This window comes from Onychostruthus taczanowskii, unplaced genomic scaffold, assembly GCF_017590055.1.
Source record: "Onychostruthus taczanowskii isolate IOZ18803 unplaced genomic scaffold, ASM1759005v1 scaffold44, whole genome shotgun sequence".
Lineage (NCBI taxonomy): Eukaryota > Metazoa > Chordata > Aves > Passeriformes > Passeridae > Onychostruthus > Onychostruthus taczanowskii.
The window spans coordinates 214,389-237,200 of record NW_024501903.1 but is presented as its reverse complement, the minus strand read 5'-3'; the positions used below and the strand labels follow the sequence as shown (position 1 = coordinate 237,200).

At 40.8% G+C, this 22,812-nt stretch overlaps 1 protein-coding gene across 5 annotated transcripts in view; it reads left to right on the top strand.

Annotated features, from left to right (window-relative positions):
• The window catches only part of TSPAN9 (tetraspanin 9), a 167,647-nt gene extending 145,797 nt beyond the window's left edge, over positions 1-21,850 (top strand). For 4 of the 5 annotated variants that reach the window (XM_041414105.1, XM_041414103.1, XM_041414102.1 and 1 more), the window contains 6 exons: positions 13,366-13,557; positions 15,112-15,186; positions 16,697-16,798; positions 17,378-17,509; positions 17,630-17,713; positions 18,672-21,850. In XM_041414105.1, coding sequence (XP_041270039.1) covers positions 13,495-13,557; positions 15,112-15,186; positions 16,697-16,798; positions 17,378-17,509; positions 17,630-17,713; positions 18,672-18,743 — 528 coding nt within the window. In that variant the 5' untranslated portion in view covers positions 13,366-13,494 and the 3' untranslated portion in view covers positions 18,744-21,850. Of the gene's footprint in view, positions 1-153; positions 159-6,446; positions 6,455-7,326; positions 7,334-7,529; positions 7,536-13,364; positions 13,558-15,111; positions 15,187-16,696; positions 16,799-17,377; positions 17,510-17,629; positions 17,714-18,671 lie in introns of those variants that run through there. The other variant, XM_041414104.1, reaches the window with a different exon arrangement.
• The last annotated feature ends 962 nt before the right edge of the window (positions 21,851-22,812 follow it).

The window sequence follows — 22,812 nt, the reverse complement described above, 5'->3', positions numbered from 1 at the left end:
TAGTATCTGTGTGTTGTTAGCAGTACTTGAGTAAAATGTGATCATGAAACTGGGCTTTTGCCTTTTGTTTTTGCTGTTTTGTACATTTATTTTGGCTTTCCCATATTTGAAAGTGGCAGAGGAGAGATAAGACCTTGGGAGATTTCCTACATGATGTTGTGGCTAAAGTTTTTTTAATCTTATCCTGAAACATTTTGTAATGAAGTGTGCCTTTTGTTATCTTCATTGATTGTTGAAAGGGTATTTTAAACTGGAGTCAGCTATGTTTCTAGGTAAAAGCAGGAAGTAAAACAAAATAATTCTGCGTGCAAAGCTGTAGTGAAGTGAGTGTGAGCTATGGAGGATATATTTCCCTCAATATAGTTAACACTCTTTAATTTACTTGCTGCTGTGTCTGGTAGCAAGAAAGCATTCTGTACACTTTGTAACGCTTGTCAACACAGAAGTTAGGGGAAATTGTTGTGCGCTGCTGCTACTGATCTGGCAATCACCTGCTCTGTTGATTGCTGAATTTTATTTGACTTGCAAAATAAAATGCATTTACTCCTCTCAGTTTGGTTGGTGTAAAAACTCCGTAACTACTCTGATCTGTGTGGAAATGGATACAAACAGATCTGCCAGATCTGTCCATCACATGAACAGTGGGATGGAACTGTCTTCTGTAGTTCCAGTTCCTCCCAGCTGTGACCACTGCAGTCTTGTCAGCGTGTTCGCATGGAATGCTGTCAGAAAATCAGTGTTGGCTCACTGAAAGAGAGGGAAGGGTGAGCCAGCACCACTCTCACTTAGTCTTCCTTACTTCTGGTAGTATTTTTTGTGAACCTTATCCAGCCCCAAAAATGAGAACATATGGTCTGAAGAGAACCTACAGAAACCAAATGATTTTATCTGTTACAGTGTAAATCAAGATCTGTAACTTTACAGATTGTACAGGAAGTTAATTTCATTTAAAATACTTTTTAGATGTTTTTGAAAATGTAAATTTCTGCTAGGATCCAGCATTTTCCTGTACATTTGTATAGATTGCTTTTGTCTTTGGGAAGACAAAAGTGCAAAGTGCAACTGGACTCCAGTGGGAAGGAATTTTCTCTGCTTCACATCAGGTTCAGTTAGATTGTTAAAGGCACAAACAATACAGAATGTCTGCTACCTGAAATATCTCATCCACTGGTCATATTAGCAGACTGAACATGTGGTAGGGAAAAGACAACCTAAACTACAGATAAGCCTGTGACTCCTTACACTCTTCTCTGGACATCAAGGACATCAGGTGTCCTTGTCACATGTACTTCTTGCAGAACCCCCTCCCGGTAGTGTATGAAGTTATTTTTCTAGTTATGAATCCTTAGGACCTTGGACTTTTCTTTGCTAACCCAATTCCTCCTCAGTCTGGCTTCCTCCTCAGTGGAAAAAAAGAGATACAGCTTATCTTCCACTTTGCATATGGCCTTGTTTGTCCTCCTTATTTGTTCTAGTTGCTTTCCCTCACTTTTCTAGGATGTTTACATTTACCTCCTTCTAATTCTTTTGAAATCACTGCATCACAAACTGTGCTGTCTGTTTTGTTAGCAGTACCTGTCAGAAGACAAAATAAATAAGCACCATGAATGCTCATTTGTTTGGTACAGTAATTGCCAGAACTGTTTACAGAGATATTTACAGATAGTTGCTAGACATCATTTTGTCCCAGCCTATTTTTCCAGCATTTCAGATACCAAGGTAACATCACAGCTCCTATCTGGCAACAGTGGCTTCTTTCCTAACTCTTCTGATACCAAGACTGCTTCATCAAGGTATATGAAAAAAACCCCAAACACAATAGTGATGAAACAGCCCCATCTCTTTCTCACCCTGATAGTAGCTGGACCATGGAGGTCAATCAACACAGAGCAGGATCAGACCTGACCTCAGTACTCCTTTTACTAAACCATTCCGGCCTCTGTTTCTCTGCAGGTTCCTTCTTCTTGTAGTGAGTTTGATGTGAACATATTGTTAAAATATTCTAGATATGAATTGGAACATTTCCTTTTTTCCCCCCTTGCTTCCACAATAACTATTCCTCAGTCTTCTTTCAGACAAATCAGTGAAAGCTTTTAAAATGTGTTTTCTTGGAAGTGATGCACGACTCAAAGACAGTTTGCAGCATGCATCTGTATTTAAGTGGCCTAACGCCACTGTCCCATGTTTTGGGATAGCAAAGGCTTTTCTTAAATCTGTAGTCTGAATTTTCTTACTGAATATTTATGTTTCTTCTTGAGCCATTGTGATTGCCTGTTCTTCATTTCCGTAAGACAGCTCTCTGGATGGGAGGGAAAAGTGAGATTCAGTTAACTGATGAGTCATCTGCCTACTGTAATGCTTCTCACTCTTCTCAGTGTAGCACATGGCTACTCTCCTTCCCCTTTTTATTTGCCTGATCTGGTCCCTTTATAACGTCAACCCTTGTTAGTCTCTCCAAAAAGAATTAGGCTCAGCCTTGTAGTATTTCCAGAAACCGGCAGGTGAAAAGTTTCACTTGCCTGAGGATTTTTACATCTTGGAAAGTAATGAGATAGAGATGATTCAGGCAATGGATGGATAACACATAAAATATTTTTTATTGAAGACTTCTTGAAAGAGTATTTAACAATAAGTAGGAGGTGTTCCCAGTCCACTGGGAGATGTTATTTTCAAGGTAGTAGCTTCAAAATAAGACCTATTAATTGAAAGAGATAGGATAACTTTAAATATTACCAGAGAAATAGTAAATCTGCACTGAATTAGTTTGAATACAATTTTTCTATGGTTGATCTAATAGAATTACTGTGGGGTTTTTTTCCTAATGAGTGCTGAGCAAAACTGTGCATCCTTTATTATCATTGCTATTTCTCTATTTATTTATTTTGCTATTTATTATAATTGGCTATTACAAAATTCACTTTCAAGAAGAGGAGACAGTGCAGAGGGCAAAGAACTTGTTTGCCTGCCTTCACTCCTGTAGTGTGTTTTATTTGAGTGTTGTAGTGCTTGTTCTACTGACAGCTTAAGCAATACAAGGTTATTAGGAACTGGAAGCCATGCTACAGTCTGATTGGAAGTTGGTTTTACTCCTTTGTCAGCTGTCAGTGACGCCAGATGCTGTGAGTTAAAGAGGGGAGTGAATCCCCCAGAGTTTTGTGCTGTTTTAACATGCAAATGGACCAAGAGTAAAATGCTTATAGTCCAACAAGTATCAGGCTTACTTCACACATACACAGTGAACTGTTTACAAATAACTTCTGAAGATACTTTCTTCACACTGATCCCTTGCATCTTTTGTCAGATGTGTCTCCAACAGCTGAAAGAGAAGGATACAAGTGGATTTGCAGAATGTAGTGTAAGCAGTTTTTGAGCAGAGGGAGAACGAAGTGTTTGGGATGCACAGTGGTTTTGGTTGTGGCCTGTAGTACAACTTCAAGAGAGTATCTTAAGTCACAGTAACTTCTTTGGGGCTGGAGAGGTCCTCAGTCCTGTTACGCAAATTTGGATGAGGATTGGTGACTGTTGCCTCACTACAAGTCCTTCAAACATTTAATTTTTTTTTTTCTGGGGGTGGGGCGTTTTCCTGCTGCTTTTATTTGGTATTAAGAGATATAGTAGAATTAAGCAGCTGTGGTTAAAATAAACAAAGCGGATAAAGCGGCTTCAGGAGAATTGGCTCAGGAAAAAGGAGACAGATTAACAACATGTGACCAGCAGAGGTGCCTAGATTCCATAGAGTTATGCCAGTGGGTGCTAAGTGTTGCAAATGTATATTTAATGGATTGACCAGAATCTGACTGTGCTCCTTGCTGGACAGAAAGTGTCTGTGAATAAGGAGTAGGGGCTTCCATCTCAGAAGAAAGTACTGCAGGTGCATGTCCCTGCATTTGTGCAAATATAGAACAAATGAATTTGGCATGTAGTTTTAGACAGCCATCTTCTAGGTAAGAAGGCTTTAATGCAGTTGCTCAAAAACTGGAGCACAGAGGGAACTCAACTGATCATGATTACATTTGTTTTTCTCTCTACTCTCAATGGAATAAAATATGATTTCCTGTCTTCTCTGATGCGTTTCCCTTGGGGCGTTTGTATACTGGAATTTGGACTGTTTGTTACTCTGAAAACTATCTTGGTAAAACTGTCTCTTCCTGTTGACAACTATGAACATTATTGAAAAATTTCCTTCTAGCTTTCAAAGCCTTGAGTGCTGGTGAATCAAGTGGTTTTGGAAAGAGGTTTTAATATTGAGGCAAACCAAATTTATTAGCCAAATTATGGTCATTAACATGTACAGATCTTGTACTTTATTATGCTTATTGAGGGATTAGTAATTGCAATTAAATATTCTTCAAATTTTTCTAAGAACTGGGAGAGCAAAATTCAGCTCTCTCTCTGTTCTGCAGGTCTAATGGGATGAAATACCAACACACATTTGCTTTTGCACTCACACTCAGATCTGAGTGTTTCTGTGGAGCAATGAATTCAGGCGATCTCTCTGTCTGGCTTGTTTCCAGATCAGATTTTCATTTCAAGTGAAATTAACTGTATGGAAATAAATAGGAAAATAAAATAAATAAAGTAATTTTAAAATCATTACAGATTTCAATTTTGTAATTAGTGTTATTACATAGGGAAAAACCCTAAACTTACATCTCCTGTCAAGCCGCTTCAAAAAGTGGTGCATTAATAGACAGCATTGTAATTTGCTGCCTGTTTTTAGTTTGAAGTTTATAGATAGGGTCATTTGCAGGAATTAAAGCGAGACTGCATTTAATCCCCAAATTTTGCATTTCAGAAAGATATCTTTTCAGTTATATGTGTTTAGGAATAGGGCTTAATGCTCAAAAGTGCTTTGTTAGGCTGATGAATTCTCATTCATTATGGTGAATTGCTTAGAGAATTTTTCAGCTCTTATCCCCATGCTTACTAATGAGAAAACGGTTTAATGTGAAGATTATGTATAATGCTTTGTTACCATACTTTAAATGAGCTATTATTGTCAGTCTGTTATCAGGGACTGTGTAACTGCACATTCTAATATATGCATAAGGTTAGTGTTTCTGTAGGAACCACAAATCCTTTTTGGGCACTATGAATTATATAGCCTTTAAAATTATACAGTCTTTATGAATTTTATGTTAAATATCCTTCCAGTCAGGTCTCCTCTGTGGAGTGACTGCATAATTCCTTCTTCTAGATTAGTTATTCTCTGGATTTTATATATGTTGTCTTTGACTTTTTGAACTCTCTTTTGTCTTTGATGTTTTTCCATCCAGCAAATGACTGGTTAGGGCTCTGCCAGTCCTGATTTCAGGAGTTTTGGTATTTGATGTATAATGTTTTATATCTTTTTTTTTCCTAATACTAGTTTCGAAGTTCTGTCTCCATTCTCCTTCCTGCCCTCTGAATCTAACTATCACTTAACTGTGTTGTACACATTTTAATCCTTCTTCATACATCATCTCTGAATCCTCTTCAAATGTTCAGTCTTTTTTGCCTACTGCACTTTGGGCATTGGGACTTATACACAAAAAGATGATAATGCTGACATTGGCACAACTAAATCTGACCTTTCACAGCTGCAGGCAGAGAGAATTTTGTTGTTTTTTGCTTTGTGCATGCCACTCAAAATAGCTATGAGGTTCTGGGAGAAGAACTACTGCAGTCCAAAGTAATGCCTCGTTTGTTTTGACTCTTTGCTTTTTTACATCAGTTTTTCCCAAATCATTTTGCAGGAAGTCTGTATTTGGGAATCTGATTCTACAGGTTATGTTCCTTTAAATTAATCTTTTTTTTTCCTTTCTACTGCTACATTTCTCCACACCTATTTTTTAGTACTGACAATTTATCACCTAGAAGTTTCATTAATGAGGTGTTTATCCCCAAATTATTAATGCCAATCATTAGAAAATCAAGGCTATGCTTGTCTTGGACACAAGCTGTGAGTAATTGAGTGGGCTTATTCCTTACCTGTTCAGGTGGACACTGGGTACTGGGTGGGGGGGAAAGGGTGGGTATGTAAGCACAGTGGAGAATACACCTGGAATATAGCTATTAATTGATATCTAAGAGCTTATCTCCTAACAGAATAATGGAAGAGGTAGGAAGGGACATGTTGAGGTCATATCTGCTGTCCCTTGCTTGAGCAGAGTCAGCTAGAACAGAGACTCTCTAGTCTACAGACAGACTGTAGAGTGTCTAGTCAGGTTTGGAATATCTCCACAGATGGAAGCTCCTCAGCCTCTCTGCAAACATTACTTCAGTGTTTGGTCCCCCTTGCAGGTCTTGCATCAAATTTTGTGCCTTAATTTGTGGTCATCTTGTCCTGTCACTGAGCACTCTGAATAGGAGAGCAGCTCCCTGTTCTTCAGTGCCTTTTATCAGGTATTTATACAGATCAACAAGATCCCCCTGAGGCTCCTCTTCTTGAGGAGAAGCAGTCCCAGCCTTTTCAGCCTCAGGAAAGAGGCTCCTTTCCCTTCCTGGTAGTTACCAATGTCTGTCTTGTATTGGGGAGCCCAAAACTGGACACAGCATTCCAGTTGTGCTGGATTCACTGGTGTTGAGTAGGGGGAAAGGATAGCACTCAAAATGCCAGACACATTCTTCCTAGTGCAGCCCTGGGTGCTGTAGGCCTTCTTTGCTTTGAGGTTGCATTGCTGGCTTTGGATCAGCTTTCTGTCCACTAGGACTCCAGGCCCTCTGCTGGAGAGCTGCTTCCCAGCCTCTCAGCCCTTGGTGTGTCCTGGTGCACAAGGTGCAGGACTCTGCATTCCACCTTGTTGAACTTTCTCAGACGTCCTCTCTGCCTGATTCTTCATCCAGTCCAGGTCTCCGTGAGGGGCAGCTCTGCCATCTGCTGTGTCAGCCACTCGAGTTTATCTACAAACTTATCTGTCCCATCATCCAGGTCATTAATTAAGAGGTTAAACAGCATTTGCCCAGTAGGCAGGGTCTGTAACCTTAGGCACATCTCAGCATGTCTAGTCCATCATCCTTTTGTTCCCCTTCTATCTTCTTCAAGTCTTCCTCCACTTCAGACACATCAGAGCTTGTTCTGCAGTCTGATAAAGTGGGGGACAACAAAACAGCCTTTTACTGTTGTTTGTATTTACACTTGAATTATTTATTCCATTAGCTCTTACTAAAGAATGTTCTGTCCATTTTACAGCTGTGTTTAGCCAATCACTGAACGGCAGCATTTGTTAAATGTAAACAAAATGGCAACTCCCTGCCATAAAATGTGTAGGCATTGGAGACACACAAGTGTGCTGATTCCTCAGCATGGCAAGAGAGCTCTCCCCATAGGGCTTCCACAGGAAAGAGATTTAATGTGTTCATTAGAAATGACATGGTTTTGTATTTTTCACAAATTAGGAAGAACATGGTAGCTGAGGAAATTATAAAATCACAGAAATGTTGCTTGACAGGAATCTCTTCAAGTCATAACAAGTGGTGCCGCTGCTAGTGCTAGCTCAGGTCAACCATGACTGCCTGTAGCAAAGCACTGAAAACCTCTGTGACTGGAGATTTTGACACCTTTTTGCTAACTTCTTCCAGTGCTGTACTAATTTCTCAGTGAAAGTTTCTCCTAAAGTACAGCCAGAAGTATCTGAGCTGTCCTTCAACTGAATAAAGAGAAATTTAAGATGTCCTTGACAAACCAAGCAAACCCAGGTCGTACAACTTCCTTTTACAGAACACATCCTTTATTGAAGACTCCAGAGTGACCAGGGAAGAGCATCCAGGCCAAAGCTTAAGGCTTCTGGGACACATTTCAAAAACAGAGATTGATAAAAGTGTCAGAATTTAATGCTCCTCAGGATAGCTCTCCCTCTTCTTGCCCCACAGAAGATCACAGCCCCTTGATGCCTCGAGTTTGTCAGGACCATCCCAGGAGTACTGCTTGGGAGAATGACTCTAGGAATATAATAAATGCTTTCTCTGACAGATGGATTAAGGAAACTCAGCATTTGCACAAATTCCAGCTCTGTACCTTCTATTACACACAGGCTGTCAGTACAGCTGTTACAGAACTAGTCTCAAAGAAGACATCAAAATGATTCCCTTGCCTTCCATCAATGCTCAGTTCTTAGGAATGTTGCAGAGGAGTTTAAATCTGCCACATTGCTCTGGCAGTAGCACTAAGTAGGTTTTATTTTAGTATGTTCACCTACTTCTGTACTTTAATTTTCTAGTATATGGCTGAAGAACTTCTCAGGTTTTGGTGTCCTTGCAGTACTTTAGATTGTATTTAGAAGATGATCTTGCTTTGCAAGAGACCTCTGAGATTGTCAGCTGTTAAGTCCCAGTTTTGATTAATCCTGTGGATTATCTAGACAGTGCAGGAAAATGTATCTAATCTTACCTGAAAATCTCCTTTAAGCACCAGCCCTTTCCAGAGATGGTTTAACCACCCAAATGCAGAGTTGGCAGTTGGCATCCAAAAACTTGATTTGCAGAATCTCTGTTCTGGAGTGTGTTTTGAAGTGGTGTAGTTCTCATCCCTGACTCTTTCCAGAACAGTTATACAAAGATACCATAAATGAAGGAGAGGGGGAAATACTCAAAAACCCACCCCCACAAAACACACAAAAACCCCCAAACCCCGGGATCAGAGTGAGAAGACTTTGCTGCTTCATAAGGGCCATTGTTTTCCTTATCAGCACACTCACTGGTCTGAGAGTCAGTTAGAGAAATGGTGGAAAATCTCTCCGTCTTGACAAGAAGACCTGATACAGGTCACCTTTATCTTGTAGAAATTACTAAACAGAAGAATAATATTACTGGCAGTTTTTCCAAAGTGTTGCAGACCCAAACAAAGGGGAGGATTTTAAGAGCCACTTGGATCCTGAAAAACCTTTCTGTGCTAGACTTTGGTGGTGCATTCTGCTTGTCCTCGTGGCTTCTTCATCCCTGTTCTTTTGGTGCAGGTCATCTTCCTGCTGACTTTCTGTTTCAACAGAAGTCTTGTCAAAACCTAATTCAGAGTGTCTTTTTGTCACTGCAGCTGTCCTGAAATCAGTTCCCAACTCTGACAGTTTTTTTACAGTCATGCTGTCAGTATTTCCTTGTAACAAACCTCCTGTGCTTTTTGCTATTTTATGGGGCCATATATAAGCTGTAGTGTGTATTTTTCATTGTATCGTTTTTGCTTCAGGCAAGATCTCCTGTTTTAACACAGCACAGAGGAAGGTGAGGAGCTTCCTGTTCTCTGTAACCGGGCCACAGATGGCCATGGGCATGTTTGAGGTGGAGTAAAAACTGAGACGCTTCTTTTTGTGGGCCACAGATGGCCATGGGCATGTTATTTGAGGTGGAGTAAAAACTGAGACGCTTCTTTTTGTCCCTTGTGGTTGTCTCTCATTGTTTGGTTTCTAAATGTCTCTGTTCTTTTCCAAGTGTGTTAAGAGCTCTCCTGGTGTTTAAGCAGCACTAGAAGATGTGATGTCAAGAACAAACTCTTTCTCTCTCACACACCTATTTGTGCATCTTTTCCATCAAGCATTCTTTGCATGGGATGGAAAAACTGCAAAAGTCAACAAGAATATGGCCTCATCCCTTTTCCTCTTGCTAGTGCCTTCCTTATCAGTTTCCTTTTTCTGATTCTGTTTGGTGACTTCAAGGGCAAATCTATCAATATTATTCAATTAATAAACATTTCCAGAATGGCATTTCCTACCCCTTCCTTACCCCAGCTTGTTGCCGCTTGGTAGTTTTGCTTTATTCTGCATACATGATCTTACTCTGAGAAGCATGAAATGTCATTATTTGTGTACATGCTAAGAAACCACAAATGCTATTACCAATATAAAAAATTATCTAGCCCTTACTGACAATTGTGGGCACAATGCTTGTGGCGTAATTAATGAATTTACTTCTCAATTATGTGAAGCAAAATGTACTACAAATGCTTGCTAATATTCCCCTTGTTGCTGTTACTGGAAAGGACTGAGACACAGGCTGTTGGGTTTTCTGACTGACCTCTAGAGTTGTGAACATTTCATCCACATCCTGTCTAATAATTCCTCCCAGGCTAGATAATCCTGTGCACAATCTCCTTCTGTACAATATGTCAGTCTTGGCATGCATCTGACCATCTGTGTTGTCCTTTCCTGGGTCTTGTAAACTCTTCCTGTATCTTTTTTATGGTTAAGGCAGCTAAACCTGGGTATGGCGCTTTATTGTAAAAGTTTGTATTGTTGTATTAGTTCACATAATGCTTAAAAATGCTGAATAAAATGAATGAGCTCCTTTCCTGTCCTGGTGATGGCACTAGTCAGGGAAAGGCTTGTTTTGGGGTTTCTTTCTCTCTAAGTTTATCTGGAGTTCTAATTTCCCTCGAAGCATTTGAGACTCTTAATGTTTCCTGGAATACTTTATGTTTTCTGGATACAGCGATGAACACAGATAGGCACTGAGGTAGTGAAGAGAATTCAAAGTGTGGGAGAACCTGTGAGGAACACTGGTGTTCCTTTTGCTTTTAAGTTCAAAATATGTGTACCATATCTTGGATAAATTGCCCTATAAGTAAAAGTGACTGACTTTATGATAGTGTTCTGCAGTGACATAAACAGCAGGGGAAGGAGAGATTTGATGGTTGCCTAGAGGATGATGATTTCTAATCATGAGAGGGAAACGAGCCAACATTTTTTGAGAAGAAAAATCCAGTGAAATTTATTACTCTGTTGAACCATTTCTCTGGAGAAGGAATGTCAGTGCTATCACTCTCACCCAATTAAATACCAAGCAGCATATATTATTTAATTATATGCTGAAAAAAGAATTAATAAGATGACTTGATATATTCTTGCTGCTTTCACACTCCAGGGTTCAGTTGTTCCTAACAGAAAGAGGTGGATCCTGAGGAGAATAAATAGTTGTCAGAGCATTTTTGTAGTGTTCCCATTGTATAAAAAATGAGACTGGTATAGAATAAAGTGTCAGTGAAAGGTATTTTATTGCTAGAATCCTAGCCAGCTTTGGTTGGTATGGTTGTATGCAATTAAGTCCCATGTCAGTGGAATTATTTGGGATTTTTTAAAGAAGCACAAGTGAAAAAAAGCATTTGTCATGGGACCTGAAGTTTGAAGCATAAATTTTAGCTTCAGCAGTACTGCTATGCAGTAGAATGGCAGAGAGGAAAACAGAGAAGAAAGCACAAAAATCAAGGAGCTGTGGAGATAAGAAATGTGAAATTTGTCTTAAACTTTTAGTGCTATTTGGTATGGGATGCCACCTTGTGGAAATTTTTAGGTTGTCATGTCTTTTATCAAATCTGACTTTTTACTCTTCAGTTACTAGAGAATCCCAATTGCATAGACCAGTCTTTAACAGCCCCTCCATCACCTGATGTTTTATGTAATCTGAACTTTCAGCGTTACTCTACCTTTCCTCATTTAAGCAATTAGGTGCTTCTAACTTTTTCTGAGTAAACATAAACATGAACCTTCTGGAGTTATCTCCTAGCCACCTTTCTCTTCTAGACCAAATCTCTTCTTTCAAGGATTGTGCTGCAGGATTTTTCCAAATGGGAAAGAGATGCTAGCTAGGGCTTCTTTCTTCTATTTCTTTTGCTATGATCTCATAATTGGTGCTGGATTCTGAGGTGTCATTCTTTATGGGCTGAGCTTTGTATTAATCATATGTACCCCCTTTTTGTCCTCTACTTGTCCTTCCTCTGTAAGCTTTTTTCCCTGAGCTTGCTCTTACCACCACCTTGTTTGTCTGCAGTGATCTATTGCTTTTGATCTAATCATTCCAGAATTCATTGCACTCTTTCAACACACTTGAGCTAAGGCTGTGATTTCTGAACTTAATAAGAGTATGAAAGTCCAAGGAACACATTTGTGAATGACCTTTAAAGTGTGAATTCAGGATCTGATGGAAAGTTACACTGAACAACTTTGGTCTTCGGTAGAAACTTCTTTGGAAACATCTACAGACTTGTCCATGGACTGTCATGAAGTAATTGATTAAAGTGCCATCAGCTGATGGCAATGGCAGCCCTGGCAGCTTAGAAATGCCATTTAATACTTTAAATGAATGTTGTGTGGTGAGAGCTGTTCCCGACCTTCTGAACCATTAAGCTCTCAGCCCCTGCCTCCAGTTCTCATCTAACGATGGAAACAGCTGAACCACAGGGTGGATTCCTGAGTGAGCTTGAGGCACCAAAACTGCAGCAATTCAAGGACAGAGTAGATGAAATTTAAAGCCGGAGCAATAGGGTGGCTGATTCCATGAGCTGCAGACAGTTTGAACCTGTGGCCATGTCCACTGGGTCCTGCAGCAGAATATGATCAGGAGGCTTCTGTTTTGCATCCCCCCGCAGCTCTTTACTACTCCAAGTTCACACTGACCTTGCTGACATACCATGAGAGGCAATGAGAAATCAATTCAAGCTTATTGAGTGGAGAGGACGAATTTGAGGGAAAAGACAAAAGTCCTCTCCTGCCACATGCTTGTGTGTATGTTTTGTACCAGTCTTTTCATAGGGATAGCTGGTGTTTGACTTTCTCCCACTACACATACTCCTGTTGCAGCTGTATCCAGCTCTGTTATAGGACACAGATGTTGTGACATTTATCCATACCTGGTGATGCAAAGCTCCCCAGCCACTCTGTGCAGTTACTGTGTCTTGAGTTTTGGAAGAAGAGGTGCTTCCCAGTCTCCTTACAAGAATCCTGAATGTTTCCTCTGTGTAACCCAGCACATGTGTTACTCTGCTTCCCTTGGGAATGCCTGTGAGCATCTTGCATAAGGTCTGAGCTTCCTGTAGATAACGTATCTAGAAATCTGATTTTGGTGATATTTTGTGATCACTGGCTATCAACACTAAAGCTGTGAGAACTTGTACTAAAACCCAGCCTGGCTACTGTGACCGGGCATTTTATGACAAATATTTACTGAAATTATGCTTTTGATTGTAAATGTCTTCAGGACTTCCTTGCCTCCCATAGGATGAGGCAATACAGGGCTAAGTACGCTGAGACATTGCAGATGACTGCACAAATAAGTGCAATGGAGTACTCAAATAATATTTTTTTTATTTTCATAGAGAAAAATTGCATTGGGTTGCTGTTGGGACATCAATGGGTAGCCCTGGTTTCATGTGCTAAGTCTCTCAAAAGAGAATTCTGCCATCCAGTGGCTTTTAAATAGAATTATATATACAGGTGACATGAGCAAGTCTAAGTACAAACATTTAATTTCACTTTGTTTCAACATCAAGCCACTGAGAGCATTACTGCAGAACATTTACCTGAGAACTTCCTTGTGGAATTCTTTCTTTTCAGAGTTTTGGGGGAAGGAGACAGTGACATTTCTGTTAACAGTGAAACCTTTCTTTTGTTTGTCTCTTTGCAGTTATGTGGCTGTGGTCTGCTGGGCGTGGGCATCTGGCTGTCAGTGTCACAAGGGAACTTTGCCACATTTTCTCCAAGCTTCCCATCGCTTTCAGCTGCCAACTTAGTCATTGCCATTGGCACAGTGATCATGGTGACCGGCTTCCTGGGCTGCCTAGGTGCTATCAAGGAAAACAAGTGCCTGCTGTTGAGCGTAAGACATCAATACTCCTTTCCACTAAGAACAGTGGCTGTTGCCTTGTTATTATTTTATTTGAATGACCTGTGCAAAATAGTCTTGTGGCTCACTGTGACATTGCCCTTGGCTTTCAGTCTTCTGTAGGCTTGCAGTGTGACATCCCACAGCTTTGGTCACAATGATGTCAATGGTGTATTAGTAAATGTGTCTTTGTTACTATGGGCCCTAATGTGTTAGGTAGCAAAGCAAATTGCTATCAGTCACTTCTGAATGGTTAAGCATGAACTGTAGGATCAACCTAGATAGCCCTTCTGGAAATGTCTTTTGGAAGGATTGACTGAAAAAAATTTTAGGCACAGAGCTGCTCAAAGCCTCTCATGGCTATTTTCTACATTCCCCTTAATCTAAGGCCTTTGTCAGAGGATGCTGGAAACCATCTGAGTCAAAGTTAAGAAGTCAAGGTCTCTGCCAGGCCTTATCAGTAAAAAATAAATAGTCTGGCCCTTGAAAGTCTCTGACTGCTCAGCACTGAAGCACAGAGGTTGGGAACCCATCTCAGAAGACACAATGTGGATCTTCTTGCATAAACCCAGAAGGTTTCATCATTAGCTTCCCTGACTAATGATGGGAGGTTATATGGGAGAATAAATAATAACCCCAACATAAAAATATCCCCCTCCAAAAAAAATCCTAGGGAGAGGAAAACCCACCTGCAAGGAGAGGGGTATTGTGGCAGAAGGTGGGAGGAGGGCTTCCAAGGCAGATGGGTTCCAATTCAGTCACAGCCTACAAATCCAGATGCTGTGACATTAAGGAGCATAACTCCTTGTGCAAAACTCTCTCTTATATGATGCTGGGGAACAGCTGGGCAGAATTCCTTAAACCACCTCAGAGAATTAAACTGGAGGCAAAATGTGCACCTAGTTTTTTGCTATCTGATTGCTTGGTTTTGTGTGTTGTACAGCTAGGAAATCAGAGATTAGTTTTGAAGTCCATGTGACTGATCCACACTAACTGGAATAACAGGTTAATTTTTTCAAAAAGATTTTATATCCTTAAGAAGTTCTGCAAAAGTAATTTTATACTATCATGACTGTCATGAGTTTCCAATTGAAGAGCTAGCTCTGCTCCATACTGCTTCTTCCCCAGTGTCTAGGGGTCATGTGCCATGCCTGTCTGGAGTCCGTAGGGCATAAAGGCATGAAAATAAATGCCTACTGGGCCTGAAAAGTAGTGAGAAACAAGTAGAATTTACATTTGGGATGCCTCTGCAGAGAGAGATTTCAGCTACAGAGCTGGGAATAGAAGTGCTGAGTAATATGATGACTGTTCCACAGTCACATGTGGTTCAAGCCCATCTGCTAGGGAATCATTCCTGGGGCACGTCACATTCATCTTTGTGCTAAGGGATTTAGCATCTGTCCTGTAGTCTGTGTGGAGGAAAGAGACTCCCAGGACTGAAACCTTCAAACTGGTAGTAAGCCTATCATATTCATAGTTTCTAGCAGCTCCAGGTTTGCTCTCTACTTGGCAAGCGTGTATACACTATCTCTTTTTTCTTTCTTCTAGTTTTTCATCGTTTTGCTGATAATTCTCCTGGCAGAGCTGATATTAGTCATTTTATTCTTTGTTTATATGGACAAGGTAAGCAAATATGCCATATTGATTAAGTATCTTTACTAGCATATAACCAGGTTTAGCTTTTTGTTTGATTAAAGTATGCGAGTTCTCCTGGATCTTCATTTCGGTGAAGGTTTAACCTTGAAATTTTGGCTGTTATTGTAAGCTGCCTCTGAAAGGGGAGGAGGAAGTGATGAGGAGAACAAGCAGGACAAATCCCTGAAATACATGGTCCAGAGCCTCCCTTTTCATCTTGGCCTGAAATTTTAGATAGCCTTCAGCATGTTTGATGTCTGCAAGAAGCTGATCATCTTGTAGTCCTGGGTTGTGGAAGATCCTGCTTAAAACCTTATCGCTTCTTAGGACCAACCTTTGGAACAGGACTGGAGGAGAGAGGCATGAGATATTCACAGGTTATTCCAAATGCCACCAGTTGTCTCACTTGACTGGGCAGTCCCAGAGAGTTTAGCATGAGTGCAGAATGGATCAAGAGATAGTTTCTCATAAAGCCCATCTGTAGGAATCTGCTATCTCAGAGTGACTAAGCGGCGTAGGCACAACTGGCTGGCCCATCTGATACAAAACACTGCAAAAGTGACTGGGGAACTGGAGACCTCTGCTAAACGCAGGGCAGAACCTTACAGTATGAATATGTCCAGACTTATTCTAAAACAGCTCCCCCCAGACCTTTAGCTCTTCTCAGGTTGTCATTATGATGCCTGCTACTTTCAGGGAGCTGAGGTGCAACTGCTGATTTTGACTGGGTTGTAAAAGAGGAATGAAACAGATCTTATAAAATCGTTGACCTTTATGCCAGGACCATAATCCTTTCTGTTCTAACCGTTCACTACTGTCAGAGGCAAGGTACATTCCTACCTGCATCCAGGACTCTGGGCTCAGACTGAAATTAATACAAGAAATGGGACATCTCAGATATCCTGTTAAGCACTGCAACTTTGTCTTCTAAAGAAGGAAGAACACATTTAAAAGTCATAAATCCTACAAGCTTGCTCCCACAAGGAGAAAAACAATAATGTCTTTCTTCAACTGATTTTGTACTGGCTGTTCACTATAGACTGCCTTAACCCATGCAAGTATAACTCTGCTAAGGCTTGGAAGCCAGGACTCTGGTTTTGTGATACTAGCAAATTAAAGGAGGCCACAGGTTAAGGCAGGAGAGGCACCTGTGGGGCATTGCCAACAGCTGCCTCTGGCAAGGTTACAGCAAGCTCAGCAGACAGGAGCTGTTCGTGTGCAGTTACTTTGAATCAGATGATGACTGTATGATGGACTTTCAGCAGAGGCCTCCTATCTCAAGAGAATTAACCCACTGTTATGCAATCTGAGGGAGAGACTAGGCCTTGGCAGCTGCTTAAAGGTCCCAATGATTTGTGAGAGTCCTGAAGCTTTTTACAATGCTAAGTTTGTAGCGAGAGAAGGTAGAAGATGGACATTCTGTACACGTGTCTGTACCATTTGGTCCTTTCCTCTGAACAGCAGTGCATTGACTTCCTCTATCTTCTACATGGTGCAGGTCAGTGAAAGTGCAAAGAAGGATTTGAAGGAAGGAATGAAGCTATACAATTCAGAAAATAATATTGGACTGAAAAATGCATGGAATATCATTCAAGCAGAGGTAACATATTTTCTTAATATTATAAATGTAACTATTTGGTCTTCAAGGCTGCTGCAGTGTGTTAAGTGTGGCATCCATGCCTAGCCTAAAAGATGGCTAATGCAGGTTTTGATTTCTGATTTTACTCTCTTGAACATCCAGGGAGTAGTGTGAAACCCAGAATCAAAGTGTACTCTGTAAGGTGAAATCCCTGTCTGGGATTCTCTGTGACTATCAGAGGCATAGAGATGATCTGTAAGAGCAGAGATGTAGCAAAACCTGCATAGGTGGCACTGCAGCTTTGGCAGGATTTTGCTTTCAGCAGTTTTGGGCTTATTTCGTTGTTTTGGTGTTTGGGCTCATGTCTCTGTGACAAGAAGATTTGGGTCTGGAGCCATATATTTTCTTTGGGTTTTTTTTTTTTTTGTGTTTTTCAGCATTTTCTTTAGGTGATAGCAACCACAGAATACCTTAAAACTACAAAAGTGTTGTGGTGGCCTTTTTGAAAATACAGAGTGATTTAGTGGAAATAAAAGTTTGTGGTTGTGTGTGATTTACAAATGGTGCTAGTTAATTTATAAATCCTTTACTTCTGCACAGATGAAATGCTGTGGTGTGAATGACTATACGGATTGGTACCCAGTGCTGGGAGAAAACATTGTTCCAGACCGATGTTGTATGGAAAACTCCCAAGACTGTGGACGGAACTCTACTGAATCACTGTGGAAAACGGTAAGGCTCACTTTGCCCAGGTCGAGTCTTAGGTAGGGGTGGGAAGGAACAAAATAGAGGGAATGCACATGAAGGAAAATGTGACCTTGGGGTTTCAATTTTCATCTTTCATCATTTCAGGGATGTTATGAGAAGGTCATGAGCTGGTTTGATGACAATAAGCATGTCCTCGGCTCGATTGGGATGTGTGTCCTCATAATGCAGGTAATACTAGTCTAATATTTTTCAACATGGCTTTGATTTGCTGTCAGCATTCTTGACTCTGCTGTGTGAAAAGTGATGTTCAACTGCTTTGAGTTAGGATATTATTTCAAAAATGCCAGATTTGTTTTATGAGTTCATTTAAGGCCACGTACTCAGAAAGGAAGCAGGTCAGTAATCGGTCCTGCAAAGAAGACAGGCTACATTGGGGTTTTGCTTGCCCGTGTTTTGACTTCAGGATACCTCTCTGGAGTCCCCATATTAAGCCATTTGTTACACTGTCCTTTCAGGAACTGGTTGATTTTTCATTTTGAAAGCAAGTTCTAGAAAATACCAAAATTAGTCATATCATGGCCACTGAACTGAGGAGGTCGATGTGTTTTAAAAAAACAAGTGCAGAAGTATCACAATAATCTGTTATGGTTTTGGGACTCTTGCTCCAGGGAAGTGGTCACAGCGCCAAGCTTGCCAGAGTTCAAGCATTTGGACAATGCTCTCAGACACATGTTGTGATTTTTGTTATCCTGTGCAAGGCCAGGAGTTGGACTCAATGGTCCCTGTGGGTCCCTTCAGGATATTCTATGATTCTATCACTGCCATACTTTTGCAGGAGAATATCTGAATCTGATCTTTTCAGTCACAGTTACCAGACTAAACAAGCACAAGTTGTTGGGTCAAAGGGAAGAGTGACTTGTATGTACTGATTCCAAAAATTTGTTGCACTTATAACAAAGAACCCTGAGAGCTTTTTTGCCTCCATCTGTGCTGTGACAGATACAACCCTGGACATCACTATGTGCCTGAACAACATGCAGTCAGATTTACTGCTCAGTGTTGAAGCTTGAGACATATGGCTAGTGTAGAATGACTTCAAACTACAGCTGGGCACAGGTCAGCAGGTCAGCAGTGCAGTTTTGGCAACTTTCCTGTACTAAAGCCCTTATTGTTTGTTTTCCTTCAGATTCTTGGCATGGCCTTCTCCATGACACTATTCCAGCAGATTCACAGGACTGGCAAAAAATATGATGCCTAAAGCCTCGAAACATTATCACATCAACCCTTCTGTCTCATCATAAAATGAACACAAAGAATGACTGCAAGGAGCATCACGCCTAGCCCTGCTGAGGAAATCCGTCCCATTGACAGATCCACTTCATTGTTACTTGTCCAGTTATTATCACAACTTATTTGACTCTTTTTTTTCTTCTGTTTCACATTTGCCATTTATTTGCCAAAGAGGGGGGAAACTCCCCAAACAAATGGATTTTCTACACGAAATCATAGATCTGCTCTAAGAATGTTTCTTAACTTAAGAAAATGTTTTGCTCTACTAATCCATGCTATATGTGCAAAAATTATGTGTGTTTGACTTCAGGAGAGAATTCTTCAAAGTCTTCCATTAGGCTTTCAACCCTTATGTGTGATTTATTGGAAGACTCGGAAAAGCCACTCTAACTGAGAGTCCTAGGAATTGGAGCTGCTTTGCTTTGCAGCTTCTTGTACCTTATGGTGTATACTTTTTTATTATGATAATGATGATTATTATTATTATGATGGATATAGCTTAGAATTTAGTTGCCTGACTTATAACTTCTTACTGTTTTTGGTTTTACACATCTATTGTACGTTAATTTGGGAACCGCTGTGCGATCTCCAGAGGACGTGTTTTGCAAAGTTAGCAGTAGGTGCGGGCAAAGGCATAACTTTTCCCAAGGCCATGGGGAGGCAGCACCTACCTTTATCAGGGCCTTGATGCCCTTACTGTAACAAAGGTATTTCCTTTAAAATCAGAGACTCTTTCTTGAGATGGAATGCAAAGCCTTCCCATTGGACCAGATGATGAGCTTCCTACTTCTGCGAGGCAAAGTTCCAATGCCTTTACTCACCCAAAGCAGTGCCTGGCTGCTTTATGTCATGCTACTTTGAAAGCTAAAAGCACCGACTAAGCAAGTTACTGCCAGCACAAAGGAGAGAGATTGCAGTCTGACCTACTGGCAGCAGGCTTCACTGACTGTGTTGTCTGCTTCAGTTTGCCCAAGGCATGTCAAGCTGCTGGATGTGAAGGAAGGAGATGGCAATTTGATGGCACCATTATCATGCCTTCGTTGGAGGGATTTCCTCAGGCTAATGATAGCTATCTCCCTGAGCTAGAAAAGACACTTTGATTATGAATGACCAGATGATGCAGGAAAGGGGCAATTTCCAGAACAGCACTCAGAGGTGGTCTGTATTGGCACATCTCTAGTACAGAACTGTTTTTTTGCTGACAGATCACAAAGTTCATCCACTGGGATAGTTTACTCAATGCATATTTTTACCAACATTCCTGTTAAAAAACTTGAACATATATTTCTCTACTTTGAATGCTTCTTCATTGCAAGGGGCCCCCACTTACCCATAGTTACAGGTTTTTGCTGTTTTGTGAAGGAAGAAGGAAAGGCTCAGACTGTGGAGGATGCTCTGATTAAACTTCAATCAGGGCTTGACTCAGCCCTAAAAGAAACACTGCTTTTTGCATGGACAGCTGTCAGAAGTGACCTTCAAAGGTTACCTCATCCAATGTCACACCCAAAGAGGTATTGACACATAGATGAGATGGGGTTCACTATGACATTATTGGGCTGAGTTTCAGAAGCTGTTGAGGATGGAGATTTTGTGCCTTTCAGAGCCATGCCATCTCAAACCACTCCTCTAGTAAACAAGATTATTTTAATGTCCAGTCTGAATATTCATACTTCAAGCTCTACAAAGATGTAATTTTCCTTGTATCATTCAGCCTATCTTTTCCTTGTGGGCTGAAATAGCTGTTGAGCCACTTTATATCTGGGAGGTTTTAGTCCCCTGTTTATCTTCCTAGTAAGTCCTGTATGCATCTGTACATCTGGCAGCAACAGTGTTTTGTGTGTCACTTTTTTGAGTTCCTATGAAACCAGTGTGACAGGAAGGAGTGTGAATGTGTGGGAGATAGAGATAAATTTGGGGGTTGCAGTGAAGAAGAAGGTTACTATTCTTAGAGCACAGCCCTTGCCCATATGAGCACAATGCCCAAATTTCACAGGGCTCTGGTTTCCCACTGAAGCAGACAAGGCCATATGGGTTCAGCTATTTCACTTGGATAGCCTTTGAAGGAGTCAGGGAAGAAGCAGAGGGAAAGCACAGAAACTGAATCCAGTTTTACTTCCATTTCTAACAAAAATTGGGACCAGGAGCATCTGAGCCTCACTGGAGATGGCTGTTCCACATTGAAGGGGCTCTGATGCCCAGTGTATCTGCTGCTACATGTAAGACTGTATCCAAAGTTGGTAAGATGTGTTCCCATTTTTGCAAGAAAAGACAGGATGGTTTTTGTCTGATGGCTCCACTGCATTCTCCCTTTGGGCAGAGGTGCTTAGCTTTCTCTAGATTTTCTGGTGCTCAAAAAGAGCCAGGTGCAGGGCTGAGTAGGAGCATCATCTCTGTCCTTTTGGGTCGCACAGTGGTACCTGCTGCATCTTACATTTTAATCTGCAGTCAGTTTTTGTACAAAAATGGTAAAATATATTAGTGAAAGTAATAAGGAAATAAAAGATGTTTATGAGTAACTCAGAGATGAAATGTGTAGTTGCAAACTCAGCTACTTTGCCTTCCATCCAAACTTATTTTTCTAGAATGCTTCATTCCATTTCATGATCTAGAAGCATAGATCCTGAAATCTTTTTTTAATGACTACTTTAGGCATTTTAAGCACAGTATTAAGTGAGATAGTTACATGAGCTTCATGTATTCATCTCTATGAAGCCACCTACAGGAGAGGAGTCAAAAGCAGGACTGATTTGTGTCTCTAGCTGACTCTCTGATGTGGGAGGTGATGACAGACATCCTCAAAGAAGCAGAAAAGGAATACCACTTTCCAGGCAGCAAAAAACAGCTCTGGAAAGTGTGAGGTTGCAGCAGTCAGTTTGTCAGAGAAGGCACTAATTGTCCTGTAAACTGGTCAAAGGGAGCTTTGACTCATGTATGTATGCACTTTTTTTGCTTATGCTGGTGGGTGGCTGCCTGTGTGTTTTCCCCAAATGTCACTCTGATTATTTAACTATAAGTTTTTAGCATGTTTTTAAATAAAAACTGATACTGAGTAAAAGTATCTTTAATATACACAAATACTGATTTGTATAAATGCATACCTCCCTGTATCTCTAATTCATGAAAGCACAGTTGAAGTCTGTGAAAGTGCTGTTTCTCTGAGTGTTCCTTCAGACTGTAGCATACCTGCTGTCTTACGTCCTTCATGCTCAGGAGCTGCCACAGAACTTAGGCAGAGACAAAACTGGAGAACTGCCCGAAGAAGCTCTGTTTGAAAGCTGATGAAGTGTGAATTAGCAGAGAATTCTGCTCACTCCTGGTGGTACCAAGGCTGTTTGTTACAGGAAACCCAGGTGGAAGGCACTCAAAAAATGTGCCCATAGCTAAGTAGCATGTGAAATGCTAAAAGACAATGACATAAATGTCTCCAAGATGACAGAAGATGCCTTGGATATGTCATGCTTTGAGTTCCTGGACTATGACCGTGTTAGTCTCCTATCCTGTGTCCACCTGCTCCATTTCTATGCATGAAATACAAACTCACACAGGGAGGGTGCAAGCACAGAAGGCAGCCAGACAGCTCCTCATGGTCTTTCCTGGGTGACATACGGGTCAGGCATAGAAAAGGCAAGGAGGAAAAGGATGTTTTACCAGCAGATGGTTCTTGGGAGCAGCATGGAAAAGGCCACACGTAATTCTGATGTAACTTCTTTCCATAAGTTGAGCAGCTTCATCCTGTAGCTGGCATGGGGAAACCTGGAGATGTTTGCCTCTGGGCCAGCCATCTGTTGTGCAGTAGAGAGTAGACACTGAGAAACAACATGCCATTCCCACCGGGTGATGTTTGCACCAGTGTTTCTTCTATGCAATACCTACTTTCGCCTTTATATGAAAGATTTTTACTAGGATGATATAAAAATAAAGGATTTTTTAAAAGGTGCCTCTTTCAGCTCATTTGTGTCCACCACCAAAACTGAAAAGGGACCAAAAAATTTTAAAAAAAATTCCAAAAGGTGACTCACAGAGATCTATTCCAGCTG